At 40.2% G+C, this 20739-nt stretch overlaps 1 protein-coding gene across 15 annotated transcripts in view; it reads left to right on the top strand.

Annotated features, from left to right (window-relative positions):
• The window catches only part of larp1 (La ribonucleoprotein 1, translational regulator), a 58207-nt gene that overhangs the window by 16074 nt on the left and 21394 nt on the right, over positions 1-20739 (top strand). For 9 of the 15 annotated variants that reach the window (XM_078172624.1, XM_078172621.1, XM_078172623.1 and 6 more), the window contains exons 2-5: positions 7591-7655; positions 8610-8675; positions 13890-13961; positions 18805-18955. In XM_078172624.1, coding sequence (XP_078028750.1) covers positions 7591-7655; positions 8610-8675; positions 13890-13961; positions 18805-18955 — 354 coding nt within the window. The remainder of the gene's footprint in view (positions 1-7590; positions 7656-8609; positions 8676-13889; positions 13962-18804; positions 18956-20739) is intronic. The other 6 variants (XM_078172625.1, XM_078172626.1, XM_078172628.1 and 3 more) reach the window with 1 other exon arrangement.

The following is a 20739-nucleotide window of genomic DNA, read 5'->3' as shown; positions in this document are numbered from 1 at the left end:
GTGTCATCAACAGCTCCTCGTACAAGTCATCAACAGCCCCTCCTGTTGTGGAAGGCCGCCTCGTTCTTTTTAAACCAAAAAGGTTCTGCCAATATGTTTACCCCTACACGATGGAAAAATTGGGCACCTAGGATCAACTCGCCAATCCGGCTCTGTGTGTCTAAACACTCGCAGCTGGCCTGCAAAATGGCCCAACATTCGCCGAAAAAATCTGGCTGTGTAAAAGGGGCTTATGAGTCTCCAGCCGTGTTAGCAGCTCTGTGAGGCTTTACGTTGAGTTAAATTATATCGTCTGCATGCTAACATGCTCAAAATGACAATGCTAAAATGCTAATGTTCAGCAGGTTGAAAGATTACCTTGTTCAACATCTCAGTTCAGTGGGTTTGCATGCTAACAGTTGCTAATTAGCACACAACAGCTGAGGCTGATGGGAATTTCATTAGTTCTGCAAGTTTGGTCATAAACCCAGTGTTTTGAGATGATGATGGTGCTAGATGAAAAGTCAGATGATAACCAAATTCTGTACCACATTTCATGGCAAGCAGTTGTTGAGACATTTTTGTGTAGATCAAAGCAGGGGACCAACCAACAGACAGACTTTGGCGTTCTTGGAGCCACGCTGCTAGCTCGGCTAATACAGTAGAAAAAATTAGCATAATGGAAAAAGTGTCACAGATAAATTCAAATGAGTAAGTCAAACCTTTTTAGGTCGGCCTTCAGTTGTAGAAACACTAGAAATACAAGTAAGTGAAGGGAATAAAAATCCTCTTAAGTTATTTCATGGAAATGATATTGAATATCTAACAGTAATATTTCCCCCCGATAACCACTCTGTAGCTGTTATGAGAGACACTCAGAGTCCTCTGTCATGATGACGAAGCAGAAAGACTCAATAGAATCTGAGCAAGTTGTCCCACTTCCTTTGATAAGCTTATAAAAAAGGCTTTAGAGGAAATCACAACAGGACGCTTTGCAGGAAAGATCTTAGAGTAACGCTGTACATCTGACACCCAGTGTGTTTGTGTGTTTTTACCTATTAAACATGCTCTGTCATGCTTTGTAAGCACCAGTGTGACGTTTTTTGAAACTGCCTTCACTCTATGTGTTCAAACTAAGCAGATAAGTGGGGATAAATACGTAAAGAATTTCTGCTGATTCCTTGACTTAATTTAGCAACAGAGATGTTGCACAAAGTTTCCACACTGGGCTGCTGAGAGGAGATCAGTAGCTTTTGTTGTTCAATGAAATGTGTGTTTACGTGGCCCAGATATTGCCAAAGCAAAGGCTCGATCAGCTTCAAAGTTGAAGAATATTTGAGACATTATCAGATGTTTACATCTTCCAGTGAGGTTATGTTTTCTGTCCTGTTTGTTGAGACCTGGCCACTTCACATGGTGGCACCGTGAATTGAATCCGTGTGTCTTTACAATATATTTTAGGGATGCACAATATTGGATTTTTGCCGATATCGATGTGCAGATATGTAACAGCTTATTTGTCCAGTAACGGATACCGAGTCTCTTCGGTAGTGGAATTAACATCATATTATGCATGCATGGTCTTATTGTGATGGCCAACAAGCAGATGGAGACACGAGATACAATACTTTCCAATCTATGTAATACTTATTCATGGTGCAAATTAAGAAAAAGCATGTCGGCCAATTCTGGTAGTTCATTTCAAAGCTGATATTGGCCGATACCGATAATGTGCCGATGTTGTTGTGCATCCCAAGTATATTTGGTTTGCGGAGCTCAGTGAAGACTTGCTTTGATCTACCATAGCTAGCTGATGAGCTAACTGCTAACAAGCTAGCCACGAGGGACAATAGCCCCTCCAGCTTCTTTCTGTTTTCTCTGTAGCTTACTGTGTCGTTTACTCCTTCCTGGCATAATGTTCTGGGGATCGTAGAGTGTTTCATTCAGTTAACAGGAACTTAACTGATTGCAGCATTTCCACTGCGATCAGTTGTTTTTGCCAGAAAAAAATTAATTCTGGTAGGTGTTCAGAATTTTAAAAATCCTAAAAAAATAAAGATGTTTTGGTGAAATTTTTGGAAGGTCGGAACATGGGCTAAGGAACACGTCAGGGATTTCTTAACTTTCCTTGCCAGGTGATAATTTAACTTAAATGCTTTTTTCTGGATGAAGTGATTGTGTGTATTTTGATGCACGTGCAGAAATCAAAATAAAAGTGGCACTTTTGGCTGATAGATTTAATACGTATGGATACATTTGTTGTAGCTGTCATCCACCCTGGTGGTTTCTTGGTTTATCTTAATTTAGTTGATGAGTTAGTCTCATGAATTGGTGAGGAAAAATATCTATACCCTGGTTGTGTTATGAAATATTACTTTAAATAGATTCTGATTCTGAGTGAATTTATTGAACATTTTTAATCTTGACAAACTCTTGTTCCCATTCATCAGTAGTGATTTTTGGCTGAATGAATGGTAGTTTCACGTGATATCATCAGCCTTGATTAGGATTTGCAGCAGCCGGTTGAAGCAACATTATGCCTGCTGAGTGTGAGCTTTTCAGTAGACCACTGGAAACAGTACCAGGTTATAAGAAGCTTTTATTTAACAATAAAATGTAGGCATGTTAAGAAGTTCAACTGCCAACTTGACAAAACAAACATTTCAGTGTTGAATTAGTTCACACAGCCTCTTTATGGAAATGTTTTATAGACCTAGAGAGTACAAGGAACCGAGACAGCTGCTTCTGCAGAAGATAATAGGACTATCTGAGCAAAACTGTTTGAGTTTTCTCATTCAAAGAAAAGTTAAAGGCCAAGTTTTTGGAAATAATGAAGCCTTGATCAGCACACACTACTTGGTTGTAATTGAAGAAAATCAACAAATAACTTTATAATGTAATTGTTAATGAACACGTTCGCACTTAAAGGCAGGGTTAGTTATGAATATGTAACTGTTGCTATCTGTCTTTGAACCTTAGCTTTAATTTAATTTTTCAGATAGTTGTCTCAATTCTTTACTTAAATTCAGAATCAGTTTTAGTAACATCTGACATCTGTATGTCAAACAAACATTTGTAATAACAGACACCAAACCCCTTACCTAACTGTGGGCTCAAGTCGCATGATTGTCGATGGATTTTTCTGTCCTGGCACGTCATACTGTGCGTATTTTCTGGCTTACTAGAAATTGTGTTGTGAAGAAACCTTTCAACCCTCAAAGCTTCTGTTGGAAATCCCTGGAGGACACATGACTGTGACACAGTGTAACTAACAAAATGAATCAAAGGTCAAAACTGTAGTGTCAGGAAGCTTCCAGTTAAATCTCTGTCAAACCGTTTCATCTCTGCAGCTCCAAACTAAATAAACAGTTCAGGTTTGAAGTTCAGAAGTTATGTAAGGTGATGCTACTGACATCACCTTACATGTGTCACATTTCTAGGATACCAAAGGATAATTGGAGACAGGAGAGGCACACATATTCTTGCAGTGAAGGGTTTGGTATCAAGAACTGGCTCTGAATTTGAAACTATTCTAAATTTAAAGGAGAGTACGACTGCATATGTGCAGACTGTTGTATCAAGCCTTTTGTGGCTCCAGAGGAAGCTGTGTGTGAAATCTCATAAATAACCTTGTGATGTCACTTGAGTCAGTGTTGGCTGGGGTTAAAGAGTGCATGCAATAAGCATCTTCTTTTTATTTTTATTTTTATTTGTTATGTAAAATTAATAAATAATAAATTTGAATATTATTCGAACTCTACTAAATTAATTCAAAAATATTCGAACTCAATTTCATGGTGCTTTTGACAGCCCTACTGGGAGGTGATATTTTGTAAGAATTCAGTATTCTTGTACTCAGAATGCATCAGAATCAGCTTATGTCAATGTGTCCAACATGAGTGCCAACTAATAACAACAGTCAACATTCAGATGAGAGAATGTAATGTTCATAACATGTCACTTTTGTTACTTTACATACTTAAATAATAGGAAAACCACCCAAACTGACATTTAAGAGGAATTGGGATTGATTGGTAGATCCAGTACAATCTAAGGGGCCGTACACATGCCGCATCTTGAAGCGCCTGAAAAACGCATCTGAAGTTGCTAAACAACCTGAACAAGCTCCGTATCATAGCCTATTCACCTGAAATCTTTTCCAGGCGTTGTTAAGTGTGTGGGCATATCATCTGTCAGCAGCCCTGCACCAAAATGATCAACTTCTCCATATTTACCACAGACTGATATTTATGGAAGAAGGGAAAGATGTTGGCTGTGATTGGTTGTTCCTCGTCACATGACATGCGGTGTGTGCTGCTGTGTTCCAAAAGTTGAACTGTGTTTGTCTCGGGGCGCAGCAGTCATGCCGTGAAAAATAGGCATCGCTGTGGCGTTTGAGGGCGCCTGCCACGCATCTACATTGAAAACAATGAATATGAGGGTGCTAAAAACGTAGCATGCGCACGGCCCCTAAACCCTGCTGTTGAGTGCAGCTCTCTGTGGATGGAGATCTCTTTTGTTGCAGTTCAGGAGACAGTTTTGTGTGTTGCTAAGTTAGGATTAAATACTCTGTGTGCATGGAGAACATTTCCCCATAGTGAGTACAGTCACTACGGGGAAATGTTTTAGTGCTTTATTTTCCATGATCCTGTACTGCGTTTCTTTGGGCCTGACAGACCTGTCGGTGTGGTTGTACAGTCATGCACCATGCAAACGTGACCTCCAGCTGTTCACAGTATTTATTGGAAAGATTGTAAGATCAACATACAGCATAGGTGCTGTGCTTGCGCTAATCTCCCCACTGGCCCCTGTGCTCTTTCACTGGACTTCTAGACTATTTAACCCCAGAACATTTCTTACTGGCTTACTGGTTTGGCTTCCGTCAGAGTTTCAAGGTATTTGTCAAATCCAGTTAACAAATACAGGTTCGCCGTCACTTTCCTCTGTCAGGTAGTTATAGCGCATTTGAGCTTTTGCTATTTATGATCTTCTTCTCTCTGGTGTCTGGTCTCAGGTATGTGAAAAATGTGTTGTACCCCAGCATAAGCTGATGAAGAAACTCATGAACACAGTGCAGCAGAGGAAAGAGCAAAGTTGTGTGTGTATTGTGCAAACACAGAAACACACAATAGAGACATGGGCATAATGTGGAATCTGCCTTTCATAACATGGTACATTAAGTAGATGTGTGTAGTGAGGGTATGACATCAGGGTTATATTATGAAAAATTGCCTCAGTCATTTTCTTACAAAGAATGTATTGTAACTGTTCAGTTACGTCAGTGCAGGATATTTCCTGTCTTGGTTTGGGTCACTTCTGATGTTTTTGTTGACTTTGACTTTGGAACTGGACTTTTGTTTGATTGGTTGTGCAGCTGCAACAAAAAATGTTTTCATTATTGATGTATTTGTTGTGTTTTGTGATCAATTGCGTAGTCAGACCAAAAGCCATAGATTTAAATGTGAACAGCAAGTTTTTGCTTCATTTATAAAATACATCGATTATCAAAACTTGCAGATTAATTTTCAGTCTGTAGCTTCAGTGATAAAGTGAGTAATCTCTTCTCTAATTTCGCTCTCATGAATGCGTACACACACATGAAATCCTGGTACACTGCTGCCCTTGGTGTTGTTGGTGATAGTTAGCAGTCTGCCAAAGGCTCTTATTCCCCCCATCTCTCTCTCTCTCTCTCTCTCTCTCTCTCTCTCTCTCTCTCTCTTTCTCTCTTTCTCTCTCTCTCTCTCTTTCTGGCCTTGTCCCTGGACATGATCGTCGTTAAGGAGCTTACTGAGATTTTCTTTTTGGTGTAAACTGCCACGGCGAAGTCCCTGTGAGCCGCTTTCACTCCCTCGTAGTCAGAGTGTTGTGACACTGCAGCCAAAAACAGCAAGAGGCAAGATCTCTGACTTGAGGACATGAGACAGATCAGCATGGTGAAGTGAGCTGGTCTGTTGGAAGGTTTTTATGGAGATTCATGACCAGGCATGGCCAGGGATGGTCAGTTATTGCTTGTTTTCATGAGGAAATCAACATTTTTGAAGGAATCTAGCTGCTGACTTTATGTTTTTTTTTTGTTTTTTGTTTTCTTAATCTTGCCTTTGTGTCCTTGTTCATCAGTCTGTGTACCCTCTCTAGATTCGGGGTTCTAAGTTTTTGCAGTCCGGGAACAGAGCGCAGTTGCAACTCTTCATGAGTTATTTTTGTGAAATTTTGAGCGGCAGGGTTGGTCATTGATCAGTCGAGCCAATTGGAGCTGATCAAACTAGATCGATGGATGAGAGGAGCAGCTGCTGCAAGAGTTGAGTGAAAGCAAACTTTTAGACCCAATGCAATGAACGGTTAAGTTTCACTTTCACTGAACCTGATGCTCTACTGCTTCATCTGTGCCTAGAGTTGTCAGTTGTCTGTGCTTGTTGGAAGTGCTCTGCCATGTTTAGTAAATTCTACATTTGTTCACATTGATTGATATTATTGATGGTTGTGTGTAATGATTGATTTTGATGTGTCAGGCTCGGCGGCTTTTGTCTTATCAATTTTTCCGTTTCATGTTTGATTTGGCCCCAGAATATTAGCAAATGCTATGTTAAAAGCTAACGGTGATCATACTTGAACATAGAAATGCAAACAGGAAAAATAATTTGGATCATTTTAGTGCTGAAATGCTCAGTCAGTTAAATAACAAATTGTCTAATCATTTGTCATATTTAAAGGATAGCATTTGCTGTTTCTAGTTTGTGAAATGATTTTATCTTTTATATCATTGTGAATGGAATCATTAATTTTCCACAATTTTGTGGCAAAAGAGACAAATTAATTAATCATTAAATCACTTTAAGTCATTCTTTAATGAAATTAGTAAAGCAGAAAGTACTTCCATAAATGGATTTTTCTTTTCATCAAGCAGATTCATTACTTCCTCTTGATGACTGTCAGTTTCTGCTGTTACAGAAAGAGATGTGTTTCTGTGACCCCTGCACACTTCTTCCCAGTTTCCCAGTTTTACCAGTGTCTTGATGCTGCTGATTGACCTGCTTTAAGTATCAGTCACTTCCTGTTTCCTGATGATGAATCGCTGTGCTCCAGTTGTGATTCCATATCCTGATGGTTTTGCATTTTCTGTGTTTTTGTTGCAGTGAGTTTCTGTTGTTGATCTGCCTGGTAACAGTAATGACAGGGCAGAAAAATTATGGTACTGGTGTGGTTGCTGCTGCTGTAGTTCAGTTTATCTGAAAGTGATGCAGCATAAGAGGCAAATGAAAGCTGGGGAAACAGCCAAAGAAAGGCAGATGATTTATTGAGAGCTTACCTGCGTCAGATAAGACGAGTAGTGGAAAAGTTAAAAAACTAATTTAACTGAGACAAGCAAGCCAGTACAGATAGGCAACACTGAGGCAAGAAAACAAACTATTATGTGTTTGGTCTCACGCTCTGTCTTTTCAGCAAATATTTTAACACAAACTTAATTTTGTAGACAAATTTCCAGTTTATATCAAATACAAATCTGTTGTTCCCCTGCTTTCCTTTTTATTTGTTGCTGCTGGTTTTTAGACGATCTGTGTTCATGAATGCAGAGCCCATTGTAACGTCGGTCATCTTGATTTGTTTCCACAGAGTCTACCGGCCCCGCCAAGGTTGTGAGAGCAGGGAACCCACCCAAAGCCAGACGTGGAGGAAAGGTAATGTTCTGGTTCTGTGTGTGTCTGTCTGTACGCCTGTGTGATAAAATATTGGTGGATATCAGTAATAGTGAAACTGTACTGTATATATGAAGGTTAAAAAAGAATTCATAAAAACTAACAGTACCAACGTGGCTCCTTTTTGGTCGTTAACAAAAACAAACATACAGCAAATTAAAGCAAAGAAAGTAACTTGTCTTCCCTAGCAACAGTAACTAAGGGCGGTTGGACTTAGGATTGATGAATTCAAAGAGAGCATCTTCCATTAGTTCAGACTCTCTACAGCTCAGTGAAGGTACGTGCAGTCAGAGTGCTGGTATTTATCCATCATGCCCTAAGCTGTGTATTAACCTCCCTTCACACTTCCTGGAATGCAAATGTGAGTTCCTGGTGAACCAATGGCCCGGCAGCAGATAAAGCAGACACACTCTGCTCGTAGCATTTCATTCACAACTTCCTACCTTTGATTGCACTCTACTGCTCTACTCCAGGGTTGTTAACCACACCTTGACCACAAGCTTTTACAACACCCGTGCGTTAAGTGCAGTGTTGCAGAAACAAAAGAGAGAAACTGTCAAATCACAGGAAACTTAATGATTAAAGATAAAAGGAGAGTAGGCTTCTGACAGCAGGTGAGTTAGAAAAACAGGGAAGATGGGAAAGAGTCTTGGGTAGATTTCTGCACAGGATACAGCTGGGCCATAAAAACAGGCTGGACATAGGTTTTAGTTTGCATTTAACTTGTAACAAGTGTTTTTCCCTTTCATACAGTAAGAAAACGTTTTCACTAAGCAAACATTTGGATTGGAACATTTGAATTTGCTGATCTAATATGGAGTTAGTTTTGTGGTGGCACACCAGGATAACCTGCTGCAACATCTCACTTTCACAGATACCTGTGACTCTCCTATTCAGCTAATTCAGCTTTGTGTGTTTGTTTATTTTGTTGCTCAGGTTGGAGACTTTGGCGACACCAACAGCTGGCCAACTCCCGGCGAGATTGCGACTAAAGACATGCAGGTGGGTGTTATTGTTTGTCTGAGAAGTGTTGAGTCACAGGTTGGTAGATGAACAGTATGGAGGACACACTGATGAGATGAGGGTGATGTCTGTTTGGGAATTGGACTACTGAACGATTTCATATTTGCTGAGTATTTGTAAGATGGTGCAGGAGACGGCTGCCATCTCATAATGTCAAAGTTGTAGTTAGCCTGACGAGAGCACAGGATTAGGAATGGGCCACTTTAGCAAAATGACACGAGGCCAGAGGCCAGTTAATAATATATATCAGGCTATATAATAAACAAATGACCTGTTTGCAACCTTTCCACATTCGGTGTCCTCGCCCATCTTTGCCCAGAAGTAAATCAGTCTGCAGCACTGTGACTGGATTTTGTTGGGGGTTCTGGGGTATCCTCCCCTGGAAGTTATTTTAATAAACAAGCTCTATTTTGGTGCTTTTTATGCACTCTGGGACTTAACTTACATTCAAAGTGCAAAAAAATCCCAGTTTGAATCAGTCAGCGGGCTACCCGGCACTTTATAGCAGGCCAGATTTGGCCCACGGGCTGGAAGTTGAGTTTCACTGGTGTACAGTATCACCTACAGTAGGCGGCAGTCGGCACGTCCCCAGTTCCAGGAGTATGGGCGTACAGAAGCTGAGCAATGTAGCGTACTCTTGTGCATGCCATGTTCATTTTGGGCCGAAAAATCAAACAAAACCCAAACTTACATACTGATCACTTTGAGTGTATGCTATATTTTGATTATTTTCACAGCTTTATTTTGCAGTAAGACCGCTCTTTCTGTGGGGGAACTGAAGCCCTCTTCAAAGCAACCAGACTCCATTGACAGAAACAGTAAATTTACCTTAAAGCGCATAGGAATTCTTGGTCCACTACAACTTGATGGTTTAGTTTTTATCATTGTGTGACTTTCTGAACCTAACTAAGCGACATCCACGGCAGTACATTGGTTTATATGTAGCAATTACATCATGCAGAAACCAATATCAAGTCACATGGGGAAAATGTATTCAGAAGGCCTTCAGAAAATAGCATTTTGAAGCTAAAACAAAGATCAAAATTCTAATTTTTAAATTTGAATACATAAGGAACACCACCACAAAGCTACAGAACGTTATAAAAATCTTTTAAAAATGAGTAAATAAATAATCAAGCTGCCCTTAAAATATAAATTGGAGTTGTGGTGGTACGATGTCAGAAATTATTCTCTAATAATGACGGGCAGCCAGCAGGTAGAGGCAGAAAGGAGTTTGTCTGTTGCCTTGTTGTTACAGAACGAAAGATTTAAGATACTAATTCAACATGGGTGACATCCCAGAATGATGTGTTTATAAAAAGAGAACGTTAGTCCCAAATTATAATATTCACCATCCAATCAGAAGGAGCTGCTCTGCTTGTCCTGCTTCACTTTGCTGTAGTGGATGTGTGTAGTTTTCTACAATGGGTATTTTAGTGGTTGTGGTTGTAATTACACAGCAGCTAAACAGCACGTCCAGACAGAGCAGTCTGCTTCTACTGGCCCGACTTTGTGTCCGCAGGACTGCTTTTTTTTTTTTTTTTTTTTTTAAGGGATCGGGTTAGACCAGGCTCACCACTATAGCAGGACCTCTTGGACACTTTGGAGACAGAGTAGAAATGACTGACCTGAGAGGAGGGATCAGGCAAAATGTTTCAACTCTGAATTTAATCTTTTTATGAAAATCAATCATTTGGAAAAAGAATTCAGGAAATAAGAAGGGATTGTAACTTAATAAAATCCATCCATTTTCGCCCACTTATCCGGGGCCGTGTCGCTGGAAGTGTAAAGAAGTGGTCTCAACCTTAAACACCTGTCTGTCTACTCTGGTCTAGACCCACTCAGCTCAGGTGTCCATAGCACCTCTCACCACACATCCAACATACTGACCCCCTTCCCTCCATACGCTGCTGTCCCCTACAGCTGTTGGTCGGACAGGGATGCGTCTAATTTGTCTTACAGTAGAAGCATTAGTCAGTCACCCCTGGAGCCGTTTTCTATTTCTGATCTCTGGGCGATAGTGTGTCACTGGGAGAGCAGCCCTGGTGACCTCCCCTATTTTAGGCAGCCAGGTCTGAGCGCAGATGAGGGAGAGCTGCATGTCCCAGAGCGGTAAAATGTGGGTCACATCATCAGAGCCAGGAATAACCGGTGGCTCCGGTGGCAGAAATTGTAGGTGGTGGGAGGAGGGCGGAGCCTAAAGATCGTGACCAAAGCCTGGGAAGGGATGTCCTTTTAGGGATCCCCCCTCAATAAACCACCCCTGGATCAGTGCTGCTGGTTCTATTCTTAGGGGGCTGGTGTTCACCGCCACCATGAACATTTAAAGCTGTAAATCAGTCCCTGAATTCTTCAGATTATGCACGCTGGGAAATAGACCCTGAAATTTGATAAAGGTTGGGTTTTGATTGCAGGGTTGTGAATAAGTGTTTGGTGCTGTGCTTAAAGTCAAACCTGATATTCAGGCAGTAAAACTTGAAACGTTTGTCCTGTAACATGAATAAATTTGCACTTCTCGTTTCTTTTCACGCAGCATAAAACACACTTCAGTGTGGTCTGGTGTGACAAACACACTGGTGTGTTGAGTTGGCATCAGAAATGTTTGTCAGAGAGTATATCTTACACTTAAAGACACATGTGGCCAAAAAATATTTTGCTGAAAGTTAGCAGACTAATTAACAGCAGAAAATTACTTTGGACAACATTTTGGGTAATAATTGGGTTAAACATCTTAAATGTGAGGATGTGTTGATTTTTTTTTCATTTTATAATAGTACATTGAACTTGATTGTGTTTAGAGTACAGACACCTATTCTGATGATCAAAGCTCTTGTTTTAGTTTTTTTTTTTTAACCTAAAATTTCAAACATTTGCTGGTTCCAGCCTCTCAAATGTGATTTTTTTTTTTTTTAAATTAATTAATTAATTTTTTTGCTTATATATAATAGTAACTTTAATACCATTTAGTTTTGCACAGTGTATTGGAGAAAAAAAGACACTTGAAGATGACAGCTTATGCTCAGCTGAACTCCACTTTTTCCTGACATTTATCAATAAAAAAAAATCAACAGTGAAAACAATCATAAGCCGCATTCCTAGATTGAATGAGTTATCGATTAATTCAAAGAAATAATTGATCGCTTCATTAGCCCTTTTTACACAGAGATTGCACTATTGGGCTGCTACTAAGTCCCTTCTTTATGCCTCCTTTGCATCTTTACACAACCAAACTACAGTGGCATCATTCTGTGTGATCATACACTGCATTGCGGCTTTGTGAAATCAAAAGAGGTGTGACATGTAACACAACAGCGTTGACCTCTAGTGTGACATGCATACATGCGCATTGGCAGCACTTTATAAACAATAACAATGGCATAACATGGCAATAACAATAATTTATCATCTCTGGTATATGGCAAGTGATCTCGTCCTCAACTTGGAAAGTAAAAAGCTCCCACACCTTATTGTTTTCTCAATTTGCAGACATTTATGGCCACTGTTCTTCCTCTTTGAGAAAGCCACTAACTGCTAATAGCTACTTTTTAAATGTCCCACAGCGGGTTGCATGCATAACATGTCGTCAAAACATCCCACCGTGCAACCCAAGATCTCGTCTTGACAGCGGTCCTGTTTATACAGACTCCATTTTGGTGCTGTTACCACCTCCTGTGGCGGCTTAAAGACGACACCACACTGTCCCCCGTTCTACAAACGTACCTTATACACAGCACGGCAAGGTGACATAATAGTGTGATATTCCTGCCCTGAACAGGCAATGTAAAAGGGGTCATTGATAATCAGACAGCCTTACCTCTATTTAGGGCTGGGGAAAATTGAGTCTTAGGTGCACCACAGTTCTCTCTGGAAAGATTATGCCTCAGTGCAGAAAAGTCAATAATTTGAATTTAAAACCAAATTCTCGACATTACTAAGAGCTGCTAGGATCATGTTGAGGGTAAGGTAATAGTAGGGGAAACATTATATAGAAATAAAAAACATTAAGCGTCAAGATGCCTCTGTAATTGTTACGAGTTGTGTGCAAAAATTACAAGTAACAGTCTGAGACAAATCAAATGGGTATGTTGGCTAACAGGTGTTTAGTGGTAGTGGGTTTAAGTATGTAAAACCTCATGTCCACCCATGAGTAAGCACCCCTCTTCCCCCATAATCCTCGGGAAAAACTTCACATGTGAGCACATGGCTGCGTTCAGCCTGCGGTGTGTGAGGCTCAGACTTTGTGTGTTTGTTGGGTCATCATCCCATTCTGTTGTGTGCTTTGTGTCCAGAGTGAAAAGGTTGTCCGAGTAGTGTTGGTTTTCTGATGTTAGTTGGTGTGTTTTTTAATACTGCAGCCATGTTCAGGAGTCATATTTCTGGTGGTGAAAACGACTGTTACAGAAGCTTCATCAGTTGCTTCCTGTGGTGGATGAATGAATCAGCATCCCTCTGATCTCAGCATTACTGCCGACATTTCCTCTGCCGTTACACCACACATCTTTATCGATTCAGAAAACACACTCACACCTGAGCTTTAAACACAGTCGTCTAATCTTATGGCTCATTTCCGTCGCTTCACACCTCCCTGTCCTCGCTAAAAATAATCGGCTCTTATTCCCATCTGTGCAGAATCCGAAGCAATAAACCACAAAAAAAATGCATGCCTGTCTGCATGTAATGACACAACATTAGCCATTTAGCCACTGAGATGATATGGGATGTACTTTCTGAAACCCAGAGGGAGCTTAGTGGACTGTAGACGCAGCAGATGCTTCTTATTATCCACAGCTTGTGCAGCATCCATTTGGCATTTTCATTGTGTTTGATGGCAACAGGAAGAAGTGTATTGCCCTTGTGTTGTTGGAGCAGAGCAGCACAACACAGACAAGCTTTTAAAGAAGCAATAATTATGTGTTTTTTTTACCCACCCATAGCACAGAGTGACCAGATTATAACTGCAGGGGTTTGGGCAGACTTGTAAATTCACTTTAGGGCCTGAAAATCCCCAAACACTGAAGGTTTAGCTCTCCCCACTCACGTTTATTTCTAACTATTTAACAGTGGAGTTTTTTCTTACAAGCTTAGTGTTTTTTACATACAGTATGAGTGTGTTTCCTTATGTGTGTGTGTGTGTGTACATCATTGTCCCACCTCATTGTCTTCTCTAAACTGCTCTTCCCTCCCTCTGTTCAGATCGAGGCAGTGACACGGACCGTGTCCTGCCCGCCAGCTGTCAGGCAGGTCAGAGACTCATGGAGATCCACTGTAAGTTCAACCTGCAGCCTTTGAAACCTGCAGCCTGCCTACCTACCTACTTATGATATCAGTAAAATAAGAATTCAGCACCACACAGAGAAAGAAACATAAAACAGTGTCAGTTAAAGCCTGCTTAAAGTTCAGCTGTAATTGAAATTCTCCTCACTTTTTATGTAAGGAAACCTCAAACTGCCCGAGGTGCTGACTCAGACAGTAGAAGATAGTTAGCCTAGCTTGCTAACATTAGCCCTGCTTAGTCATCTCCTGCTCTCTACATGCTGTGTTCATCACAAAATATTGAAAGGAGTTTGTCTTCGTTGTTGTTGTTGTTGTTGTTTGTTTATTTAACACAATGAGAGACAGGACACCAGGTCACACCTGGAGTCCATGTGTGTCATACCACCATCAAATCCATACATCAAATACATGAAGCACCATCAATACTAATTTACAAGTTTCCCATAAGCCACGATTTATAATAAAAGTGGTTACTCTTTTTCTTAAATAGGAACTTAAAAGCGATTGCAATTTCTTACACCACTTAGTCTACAGGAAAGTGATCATATATAGGGGGGGGCTGTCACTGCAGCAACATAAAAAAAAAGTAAACTGGGTACTTACTTTCTTTTGTTAACTAAGTTGTTAACTAGCTTCTTTTGGTAAAAAGAAATACCGGTTTTAGTTTGACTTAAAGTTCCTGCAGGCTTTGATATGTTGATTATATGTTAGTAATTTCCATATTCACTTTTGGCTGGTGTTGTATTTAAGGCTCATTTCATGATTTTCTACAATGTTAAAAGCTCCAAATATATTTTTAGCAGCTTTACTCAGTCGGATTTCTTTTTTGTTGTTGTTGTTTTTTGTTGTTAGAGCACACCGCCACTCACGCGTTTAATGTAAATTTAAAAAATTCAGTCTTTCATCACATTAAACTGTCCCTCCAGGATGCTGCAATTGCGACATTGTTTGCAATTTTTAATGGCCATGCAATTTTATTGCAAGAACACCTGTAAACAGTGCAACATGCTTCGCAATTTTCTTGAAAAGCTGCTGTGTAATTAGGCATTTCAGACCACGACAATCCCAAAACCGGCCTGTGAAATCTTGGAGGGACTGATTTAAGCAAAAGACAAGCAAGTTTACTTGTGACGACACAAAATTGCTAAACATGCCTTAGCTACCTACACATGTTGGCAGTATCAGTGTGTTTGGATTTAAACATCTAAATGATTTGACGTATATTTTCACACTAATGGTATTTATAGGCTCAGCATTAAGACCTTCATCTACATTTAACATTTTTCTTTTGGTCCTATTTTAAAGAACAAAAGCATTTATGCTACTGCAAAGACCTGCATCTTGTTACAAACATTGCAATGGCAATATTATTCCAGGAAATGCTGTGATGCATTGTTTTTTTTAATTGTAGTAAAGATTCTTCTCATTTTAAATCCATCTATAAATATGATTCATTCCCCTCACAGTGTGGAGCAGAAGAGGTAAAAACAAACAAAGTAAATTCTTTTACAACCACAACAACAATCAAACCAGCACTTCTTCCATTTATTCTTTATTTTTAATGCCAGTAAAAGCCCTCACACACAGCTTGTGATCAGTTAGGAGTTAGATTAGTCATTAGTCAGACATTTTAAAGAGGCAGCAAGATTCATTATCTTATAAATGATGAAACTGAGACAAATTATTAGGATATTCCCCAGTGAAAAGTTGGGGCAAGTGTCTCTCGTGATACCCCAATATCTTCAGTCTTCACACAACTATGTTTCCAAATCCATCCATCACTCATGCAGCCTGTAAGAAAACAGAAAATGCTGTTCTGTAGCAGTAGTAGAGCTTCCTCTTATGCACTGGGTGTATCCATGTATCATGCAAGCATTGTGGCCTTTCCCATAACTGTCCTATCATTTGAATCTGAATAAAGCCATAACTGGGTCCATGTCATTGGTTCGACAGCCCATCGGTTCGACATCCCATTAGTCCGACTGTCCGCGGTGCTGAACGGCTCGCGGCGGGCGCATGGTACGCTGCGACCGGCTTGAGGCGGAGCAGGCTCACAGTTTATGTGTTTGTCACTTTCTTTTTCATTTTAACCCACACCATGATCTTTTCCTGACCCTAACCAAGTGGTTTTTGTGCCTAAACCTAACCAGACCTTAACCACAGGGCATCATGATGATTTCAGAACGGACTTCAGAACAATGAGTTTAATATGGCCGGAACAATGGGATGTCGAACCAATGGGCTGTCGAACCAATGGGCAGTTCCCGCCATAACTAACATTTACATAACTGACTAACAGACAGAAGAAGCCAGCAATGTTGTGTATTCCATGTCTGTAAAGGACACAACACAATGCACAAACTTTGCAGAAACTGTACTGGGAAAAAAATAAATGACGTGCATAAATTAGACCAAATAAAATGTAATTGTAGGTTCCACAGGCAGCCTGGGTGGATCCTCCTTTTATATCGTAAGTGGAAAGTATTAAAGAGCATTAAATTAAAAGCCCCAACATGTCATTACACACACTATTAACCCTGGAAGCAACCAAAAGTAAAGAGGACAGGGATCAGACGCCCTGCAGCCTGTGATAAGTACAAATGCTTACTTGAGTTAGATTTAAAATGTGTTCCTTCGGCTTCCGAAAATCATTTTCCCACCAGTGTTATCTCACTCAATTTAAAAGCGGTGTATTTCACACAGGTTATTATTTGCACAACAGAATTGCTCGCACCTCCTTTGCTGTTTGCTGTTTGGTGAGATTCACTGTTAACACCGTTGTTAAGAACTTCACTGCATGTTTGGAGTGGGTCTTTGGGTTCAGTGTGATTAGATTTAGTTTGCAATGAAGGCTGAGCATGTCACGGTGTGTGGGTGTGTATGTGGACAGAAGGATTTGGGGTTTGAAATGTGTAGCGCCTCCAGTTACTTACTCGACTTGAGTCGAACACTTTGCATGGTTCCTATGCAAACCCCTCAGGAGTGTCAAACTTTGCAGATATGTGTGTGTTGCTGATAGCTGAGCGGCTGAATTCTGTTTGATTTGAATAAACGCAGATATAGGCTCTGTGAGAAAAAGATAACCAGAACAGGCGATTTATGTATGGGTGAATTACACCGTGTTCGTTAGTGCCTGTTAGGTCAGGCTTGGCTCGAGGACAGTGGTTGTACTAGTGTTGCTCTGCTGAAGTTAAACATTATAATAAGACTGAACCAAAGACGAGATAAAGAAACCTCTAAAGCACATGCAAAGTTGGCTTTGTCCTGGTTACTTTTATTGTGGGGATGACAAAGCTGTATTTGTAACTTAAACATGAATGGATATAATGCTTCTGTCAAACACTTTGACTGATCCGAACATAAAACCTCCCATTCTGAATGCAGATCATTTTTGAGTACTCGTATCATTATATCCACAAACTAGTTTGTTGGGTAGGGTATACTTAAACCGTCTTTTTCAAATTTACCAATGGATCTATTCATTTATACTATGCCCTTTATACAGATTAGAGATGCTTTATTTGGTGTCTGAGGCGTTTCAGTTTTATAATGCACAACTGTTGCTACATTTTCACCTAGCATCCTCACAACTCCGGAGTATCTGAATTCCTAAAGCAGAGTCTTTAAAAAAAATTGTCACTGACCCCGTTATAGTTTGAACTCTCCAGGACTGGGTTTTAGTTTGGGTACGTGGAAACAGTCTATTGAAAACGATGACGCAGACTCATATGTTCGCTTCCTAGACTTGTGAGTCTTAACCATATTTGCTTTGCAGCGACTCCCAGTTAATGTTTTCCGCCACCTTGACTGCCTTAACTCGTTACCTTCATTAACAGTTTGACATTTTCTGAAACTAAGCAACCAATCTCAGAATAAACAATCCACTTCCTGTTTATACTGGCAGGCAAATGTCCAGTATATGTGAATGGTCATGCGATATGTATTCATTATTGCATGCTGGTATGGAAATGGTGCTAAAATGCTTATGTGTACAGAGATAGAAAATGTACCGGTGTGGTTGTAGCCTGAGTGTCTGTTGTATACTGGTGGAATATAGAAAAAGTAGTTGTCTTGTGCTCGGATTCTGATAATGCTCCATTAATTTTCAACAATTGACTCTTTACAAAGCCCTGCCCCTACATAGATTTACCATTTAGAAGTTGTGGTAAAGCTTTAAACAATCAGTCCTTGACTTCCGAGGGGCAGATGAAATGGCTTTTCATTTCTAGCAGGTTGAAATAACAACTGTCATAAGTAGCTTTTAACCGCTGTATTTTGCAGGTTGCGTACATGATACGATGCTGAATGAGTGAGGGAGGCTAAAGCTACATGTCACAGGCAAAGAAATGGAAGTTTAGGGTTTTGGAAAAGATAAAAGTAAAGATGGGAGCCTTTAACAGTCCCTCTTAGGAGGGCTCAATGCCCACCGCTTTGGCACACTGAGAAATCCAAATTAGCTTTATACTTTGCCTGCTAGTTAACATTGCTAAGCTAGTATTGGGCAGCCACTGTTTTTAGGAGGGGTTAAGTGCCTGACTGTAATCTTGTGCATGTTTAACCAAAGAAGTATTTGGGTTTAAGCTCATATTCTACTCTCTGTTAAATCAGAAAGTAACAGTGTGTGAATATGTGAGCAGATAACTTTGTATTTGTGGCACTAGTTTCAGCCAATTTCAGTTCCTGTAAAAAATGTGCTACCCCAAAATAGTTTGGTGCAAAATCCCCTATAAATGTCGTCTTGTTTGAAAAGGTCTTCAGTTTCCTTTTTATAGGTTTAAAAGTTTCTACAGCTCTTTTCTTAATGTCCATCCGTCTGAACCTGTTTCCTCTCCAGGCTCCTAAAAAGACGACCGTCAAGAAGGAGTCAAAGGAGAAGAGAGAGAGCAACGAGGAGAGCAAGGAGAACCTGAAGGCCAAATCGGACGACTCCGGAGAGGAGAAGAATGGCGACGACGATTCCCAGAAGAACGGACCGAAGAAAAAAGGTAGATATGGATCAGACAACTGCCAAGTTAGCATGCTGAATAGTGAAATTAGAGATACTAAACAGGAGCATGTGCTACTGTTAGCATCCACGCTAACCCTCAAAATTGCAATGCAAATAGTTGACTTGTTAACACACACACACACACACACACACACCTGAGTGTAAATAGTTTGAGATATCACAAGAGGATTTCTGATCGAGGTAACGAACACTGGTGGCATCCTCAGGCCAGTTTTTGCCCCTCTAGTGGTAAGAATCTTCATCCAAAAGAAAGCCATGTTCAGTTTTCATGGACCACATGTGTATTTGTTTATTTAACACACAATTGTTTAGCATCCTCAAGCTTTTTATAATACCTGCCATAAAGTAAGCTACAGGAATTGGTTGAGTATTTAATGTAACCTGCCAACTTCACCTGCTTGTTGTCTCCTCAAACACTTAAACCTTCTAGGAAAATACTAGAATCTGGGGATTTCCCTCGCATTGTTTCTGCCATCATATTCCTGTGTGGGTTTTTTCATAATGAGCTTTAATTGGTCATGAAAAAGTCCAAGTTTGGTCATTCTTTGCTGATAATGGTATGACTGACTTTAACCGCTAAAGCTTAAAATAAGCCATGGTTGACATCAAAATTGAAGATGAACATGTTGTCTTGGTGGCAGTTAAACCAAACTGGAAAACTTAATAAAACCTCCTGGGAGCAGTGAAATAAAGGATGTGAGGGCAGCACATTCTTGTTTTTCCAGTAGAGAACAAAAAGGCGGTCTGTTTGCTATATGTTTGCTCAAGATGTGACTGTATCAGGAGTGCAAGATGGTATAGCTAAGGCGTTTCATACCAGTTTAAATATTCCCTTATTTTAATTATCAAATTATGATAAATGTGCTTTTAGTCAAATACAGCTTCCGTTTTAAATGTGAGCCAGTGACAGACGCCTAATTGGAAGTTTGTGATGGCTGGTCGCAGTTTTGGCAGCAATAAAAGGTTTTAACTACACCAGGCAGCCAGACAGTGAGTGTTCTGATTCTCGTGACTTGATTACCCAAAAAGTGTTGGGTTTGTTGTGTGGGAACTTCCTCCATCTCTGCCAGACATCAGCCATTTTGATTCCTTGAACCAGTACTGGCATACAGAAGGTGATGGTGAGGATATCACCAAAGGGAACTTTTTCGAACGACCAGCTCAGTTTTGTGTTTTCAGAATATGTCCATAAGTATATTTTAATATTAAGTCTGTTTTTTTAAAAGAAATAAAACAAAATTGAGATGTTTGGGTAAGACTTAACCTGCAGACGTGCTGTAGAGGTGATGAGGACTTCATGTCTCTTCTCTGACTTAACATCAATGAAGAGAACTTTCACAACTCTGATCTCAGCATTGAAGCAAACCAAACAAAAACTTACTTGACCTCTGTTGCCGGGCCTGGCAGATTAACCCTGAATTGGCTGCCCTCGACTAATTTTAGAAGCTGTTGTTTCACATTGAGTTTGAGGAGGGTTGACACATTAATTACTGCACCAACAATCAGCAGTGTGGTCAGTGGTACAACATTTCGGTCGGCCATCTTCCTGTTCCCCAAAATGATTTTCAACACTGCTGCTGTCGTTAGATCTGTAACAGTGTAAAGTGTAGTTTTATTCTAGCAGTATTTTATATCTTGTGGCTACTGTAGTGGTGACTCAGTAGCCTCAGTGTCATCCTCGGGTTCATTTTCTTCTTCTGTCCCTGTATTTTCTCCCTCCCTCACTTAGCTACTCCGTCAGCAGATAGGCAGATAGACACA

The sequence above is a fragment of the Epinephelus lanceolatus genome, chromosome 11 (assembly GCF_041903045.1).
Source record: "Epinephelus lanceolatus isolate andai-2023 chromosome 11, ASM4190304v1, whole genome shotgun sequence".
NCBI classification, from domain to species: domain Eukaryota; kingdom Metazoa; phylum Chordata; class Actinopteri; order Perciformes; family Serranidae; genus Epinephelus; species Epinephelus lanceolatus.
Note: the sequence above shows the minus strand (reverse complement) of the source record. Positions and strands in the feature narration are given on the sequence as shown.